The following is a 6197-nucleotide window of genomic DNA, read 5'->3' as shown; positions in this document are numbered from 1 at the left end:
AAATTTTATTCAAAATCTTATTTATTAACGAAATGAGGGACAAGTAGTAAGGTACTAAATTAGGAATCATATTTTAGAATTATTTAAATACTCTTAAAAATATAAGATAAATTGCTCTAATTTTTTTATTAGACATATATAAATTTCAACGTATGGGAGACTATTGCCTATTTATCGTTACTTGCCACGCTCTGCCCCCAACCCATTATTTTTTTAGCCCAAAAAAGAGGGTGACAACCAGCTAAACATTAGCTGATGTGATTCCAACTATGTTCACATTATTAACACAAACTCTACTTGTTGCACTCCAAATATCATAAATCAAAATAAAGATGAGACATACACAGAACATGGGGGGCAAAATCAATCCCATGAAGAAGCAACTATTTGAATCTAGTTAGAAAGACCATTGTTATATTTCTATTTAATATCTATCTCGGTTGAGACAAATTGCGACATAGAAACCACACCAATCAAAACAACATGACAAATAAATCTGCACACAAGTTTTGCCTTCTCTGCCCAAGCTAATTCAAATTTATTATAAATCTCTAAGTAGAAAACAATAATTTTAACTTCTATGAAAGAAAATTTGATGACATGATTGAACGATTATACATGAATAATTATCATAATTGTAGAATAAATAATTTCTTTTCACAAAACACATTCTTACCGGAATTATAACTAAATTTTAGATTAAAAATTTGCATATATCAATTAATGGGTGCTCATGGGTACCATGCAAGAGTGTAGTATAAAAAGAAAAGAAATAAGGTTAAAAAGAAATAGAACAGTCACGTGTTCAAATTTACTGCTGCGTCACCTGGGGCCTCATTTGCCCTATTCAGATTCAGTTCCCCTTCGCGTCTCTCTTCAAACAAAACAGAACTGAACTCGCTGACTGAAACTCGCAAAAATTAGGGTTTTGCAGTGATGGCACTGTCCAACCGCGTCCGATCGGGAATCTCTCTCTTCACCAAATCCACGTTCCTCACTTCCGAGCGATCCACTCTCCAACGGTTCCTCGTTGCCCCTTCCATTTCCTTCGTAAGAACCAAAAAACCCAAACCAATCTGATTTCGCTTCCATGCCCTTAATTCGCGTTAAAATTCGAAATCTACGATTTTTAATTGTTCTGCTTTTTTATTTTTGGAATAACTTGTGCATCTTGTGCTCTGCAGGCCTCCAGAAATTACGCCAACGTGCCGGGGCAAAAGGAAAACAAAGTTAAGGTAATATAATACATGTAATAATACATTGGTCTTGAATTGGACTTTCTTGCATGTGATTCATAGAAGAAAATAAGATGTATGGAAAACTGTGCATTCGATTCAATAAAAGTATAAAACTGCAATGACTAAATTCGATATGTTTTTGGTTAAATAGTTTGTTAGTTGGAGTGGTTATATTTAGCAGAAGGGGTTAGTTGCCCCAGTCACACCGTGACGAATTAAGATTCAGGTCCTCGCTAGAAGAGGTGTTCATATTTAATGTTTGACGGCACTTCGAATTAGATTTATCTCCGAAGGAGGATACCTATGGGGAACCAAAAGAATATTATTTTTTCACCGTATAGTGTATTTCTGTTAGGGCTAATTGAATGTTTATAAATAGTTTTTTCTCCCCTGCTTTGATTGTTGTTATAGATGGGTTGATCTGGTTTTTCTTTGTCTTGTTTTTTTCGTTGCTTTTTAGGTCCCTCTGGCTTTGTTTGGAGGTTCAGGAAACTATGCCTCTGCTTTGTATATTGCATCTGTGAAAGCTAATGCAGTGGCAAAGGTTGAGTCTGAGCTTCTGCAATTTGTTGAGGCTGTAAAGAATAGTCCCATATTTTCACAGTTTATAAGGGACTTGTCTGTGGCTAAGGATGTTAGAGTAAAAGTCATCCAGGATATTTGTGGTGAAGCTAAGTTTTCAGACGTTACAAAGAACTTCCTTGGTATGATTATCTTCGTATTGTAGTATGATTGTTACAAAGTTATACTCACATTTACATTGCTAAAATTAATTGAGATACTTTAAATCTTTGTGGTTTTAATGGCTTGAGTGAGATAAATTATTCACATATTTGCTGTCAATGATGTTGGCTTCTACTTGCACCTTTTGGATGTGAAGATTTATTGTAAATTGTAAACCAATATCAACAATTCCACATTAGGTTAGTTTTACCTAGACCAAACATTTTCGTTGTTCTCTTGTGAATTGGTTGGAGTGCCCAAATTTTCAAGAATGTATTTCTGACCCTATTATAATGCATTGAGAAATAGTTCATTTGTCATGCTGAGATTGGATAGCTTTCTTGCATTTAGATCCTTTCTGGCACTTTGTTTTCTATTAATTTATTTACTTTGAAAGATCTCCTTCCTAGTTGCAATTTGTTTTCTCTCTTAGCCTTAGTGGACTTCCTTTTATTGTTGCACTGGAAAAAGAATTTCCTTCAAACAAGAGAGAGGAAATTTTGTTTGCACTGATGACCCCTTGAAAATTTGATGGGATTTTTCAATTAAATTTCTTTTAAGAATTCCTAGTTGTTTAACATTTAAGGGCTCATAAGATCAATACTAATGTAACTTAGGTATATCACTTCAATGGTTGACCTATTTTGGGGTTAATCCCTAGAGACAGATATTACATAAGCCTTAATATAATAAAACAGCAGTGTAATCTGATCTTCAATCCACTAGTTGGCATGACACATGTGAATTTCCTTCTGACTTTAGAACATTAATCCTGAAAGAAGCAATTTCCTTCTGACTTTAGAACATCAATTGACTGTATCTGTGTGAGTCACCTGAATTCAGAGGTCTCCTACATTGCTTTGTCTGCATGTGAATCATAAAACATCGGAAAATCGGTTATAGTTTTTCAAATACTAATATTCAATTAATTATACATATTATAGATTATAGATTCCCTTGGTCATCTATTATGAGCTACTGGTCCAGGTCCCTGTGTTGGGGACTTGGTTTCTATTTGATAGATTGGGGACCTCTCCTAGTGTAGACTCTAAACGTTAGGTCACTTCCCTAATCCACAAATTGGGACCTACTAGAGTCACCTGAATTCAATGCTCTTATTCTACTTGGCTGATTTTGGGTGAATTATAAATTTGTTTGGCCATTTAGAATAATACCATTAAAAAAATGCCTTTGAGAGTGCTACATAGTACATAAAAAAGAAAAGGTGTGAACTCTGAAGTATCACAATTTTTTATTTCTCTCATTAAGTACGAAAACCAGTATTGTCAAATGCACACCTACTTGTTTGACGATCCATGTTTTTCCTCCTGAGTGTCAAGCTGGATAACAGAGATAGGTGGAGTGCTCCGGATCATTTCTCCAATGTGCTAGATCATTGGAGAGGTGTGCAAAACATGTGCCACAGGCGTGAATTGGGCAGGTTGGGTTGTGCAGCCTGGTTTGCAAAAATTGCCCTATTTTTGCATATGTTGTGCCTAAATTGCTCTGCAACCCTTTCCTAAGTCATAATTGTCTCTCTGCCTCTGGGTGCTGGTTCCCCTCTTTTCCCTCGTGCCCAGCCCTTCCTAACCTTTGCTCAATTGCTCTCCCTCACTTACCTAACCGACAGCACATTCTTCCCTCTGTTTGCTGTGGCTGTGTGCCTGCGTCTTTTTCTTCTTCTCTGGTTGTGTTGTTGCTGTGTTCTGTGATTTTAGGTAATTGCTGTGTGCTCTGTTAGGTTGCTGTGTTATTAGGTTTCTTGTGTGCGTGTTTAAAATTTTGCATTTTAGTTGAAACTGACATGTTATGATCCAACCCCCCTGGCTTCATTCCTATTTGAAACTCAACTTTGACAACCTTGATGAGGATGCCATTTAATAATAATAGTGTTAGTCTTAAAGGTAACATGCATTTGTATTTTTAAAACTCTTGTCTTGGAAGACTGCAAGTTAGTTTGCTGCCACTTTTGTAGCACTTCGGATGATTTCATTTATCTAAAACTAATTAGATGCTAGCTACATTATTTTTCTAATACTTTGGTTCATATCATTGATTATTATTATTTTTTTTTTTTGTGAAGTTATTGTTGCTGAGAATGGAAGGCTTAAAAACATAGACACCATTGCAAAGAGGTTTGCGCAGTTGTCAATGGCATATAAAGGAGAAGTGCAAGCAACTGTGACCACTGTTGTTGTAAGTAGTGTTACACCTTTGAGAGTATTTTCACAAATTCAAGTTGTAGCTTGCTAAATGCCCTTTTTGTAGCAAGAGCTAGTATATTAGCATACCCCAACCCCCCTGACATTCTTTGTTTTTGAATTTCTGCAACTTACAGATCATTGCTGTTTTATTGCTTCATATTTCCTGCTGACCAAAAAAAAATTGCTTCATATTTCCTGTTGTAAACTGACTAAATGCCCATATGCTTATATTGGTGGTTGTGTATGCTGGTGTTTTGGAAATTATATAAACATTGGCTTTTGAATGATTAGTTGGATATGTGATATGAAGTTACTCCACTACCTAACTACATTTTTATAACAGCCTCTTCCCCCTGAAGAGGAAAAGGCATTGAAGGAGACTCTTCAGGAAATAATAGGTTCTGGAGCAAAGGTTCATCTTGAACAGAAGGTACTAGTGTGATATTTTCGTGCCTCAATTTCTTTTTTATATTTTATCAGCCAAAGATATTTTGTTATAATGTTAATGGAAAGATTCAAATCCACAACCTCTCTCCCCCTCCTCCCTTCAACCCCTTAAACCCATTCCCAACCACCAAGCCAGCCTTGTATCTCCATTTCCCCCGTCTGATAATGTGTACGCACGCCTGTCTTCTGAGTTCAAGTTGTTAATTTGGGATTTTTTTTTCTTTTTGGTTTTTCAGATTGATCCAAGCATACTTGGTGGTCTTGTGCTTGAATTTAGCCAGAAGGTCTTTGACATGTCAATTAAGACCAGGGCACAACAGATGGAGAGGATCCTCCGTGAGCCTGTATCGATTGCCAACATCTAGAAGACAACAGTTGCTCCTGACAATCTGTGTTATCATGGTTTAAAGAAAGAAGTATTACATTCTTGTTCATTACAAATTGTGTGGATCTATATTTTTATGGGATGGAATGCCATCATTTTGCAAATAAAAGCTACCTCTTCCCAACTTCTTGTTATGCTTCATTGCCATTTCAGTGTATCTGAATATATTTTGATTTGGCATTTTGAGATTTTAATTAGTGGGCTTCTCTCGTAATCTGGATGCCTAATAATGATGCTTCTTACTACAAAGTAAAGGAAGATGAAGCTGTTGTGGATGGGTACTATTAATCAGTATCAAATTAACAAGCTACTTTTTGCTATCGTAAGCTTTTGCGATGTGATATTGGTCGACTCATTCTTTAAAGTTAGTTGCATAAATTGAGAAATTATGTATCCATCGTCAATTTGAAGCTTGTTAAGTACTCAAGTTTGTAAGGTACTATAATTTTAAAGAATGATGAATATATCTTCACTCTTAATTTATACATCGTTTTAGAGGATTTAAATTCCTAGATTTGAATAACTTGGTTATTCCAAAGCATGTATCAGATTATATTTTATTCTTCTATTTTATTATTAGATAGCAATTAGGAATTTAATCCTTATTATTCATTATTAGGTTGATCCTATCAATATAGATTATATTTTTTTATTATAAAGACTAAGTACATGTTTGGAAATACGTGGAGGGGCTTTCAACCTACGGTTAGAGATGTAATTCATTACTTTTGCTTTCAAGGTATGTTGGGAGGACAATGAACAAATATTCAAACATAGTCCAAGTATGGTCATTCAAAGACACAACACATTAGTATACCCTTTCAACATGGTATCAGAGTAGTATCATTTGCTTAACCTGTAACACTGCCGGCCACCTTTGGCCACAGCCACCAACTAGTGTCGTCATCTCACTCCGACAAATCCAATGTCGCTTCACCCTCCACCATTCGTCGTCGGATTTGCTGGCGATGCTAGCCACCTTTGGACTTCATCGCCATCTTCAATCTTCGACGTGGCCACACATGTCAAAATCACACCTCATGTTGCAGATGAGATTATCATACTGTAGTATGAAAATTCTAAGATCTCAAACCTTCGCGTTTGAGGAGAAACTCCTCCTCGTCCTCCTGGTGTGTAAGTTTGAATCTTAGGTGGCTTCAAGGGTTTGAGTAACTGGAAGAGAGAGAGAGAGTTGGGGAA

The 6197-nt window shown here is 36.0% G+C and overlaps 1 protein-coding gene across 1 annotated transcript; it reads left to right on the top strand.

Annotated features, from left to right (window-relative positions):
* The first annotated feature begins 797 nt into the window (after nucleotides 1-797).
* LOC114422007 (ATP synthase subunit O, mitochondrial-like) lies at nucleotides 798-5480 on the top strand. Its single transcript, XM_028388174.1, has 6 exons — nucleotides 798-1050; nucleotides 1185-1235; nucleotides 1699-1942; nucleotides 4045-4157; nucleotides 4509-4595; nucleotides 4849-5480. The coding sequence occupies exons 1-6, from the start codon at nucleotides 937-939 to the stop codon at nucleotides 4975-4977; spliced, it is 738 nt and encodes a 245-aa protein (XP_028243975.1). The 5' UTR covers nucleotides 798-936; the 3' UTR covers nucleotides 4978-5480.
* The last annotated feature ends 717 nt before the right edge of the window (nucleotides 5481-6197 follow it).

This window comes from Glycine soja, chromosome 8, assembly GCF_004193775.1.
Source record: "Glycine soja cultivar W05 chromosome 8, ASM419377v2, whole genome shotgun sequence".
Taxonomy (NCBI): Eukaryota; Viridiplantae; Streptophyta; class Magnoliopsida; order Fabales; family Fabaceae; genus Glycine; species Glycine soja.
Note: the sequence above shows the minus strand (reverse complement) of the source record. Positions and strands in the feature narration are given on the sequence as shown.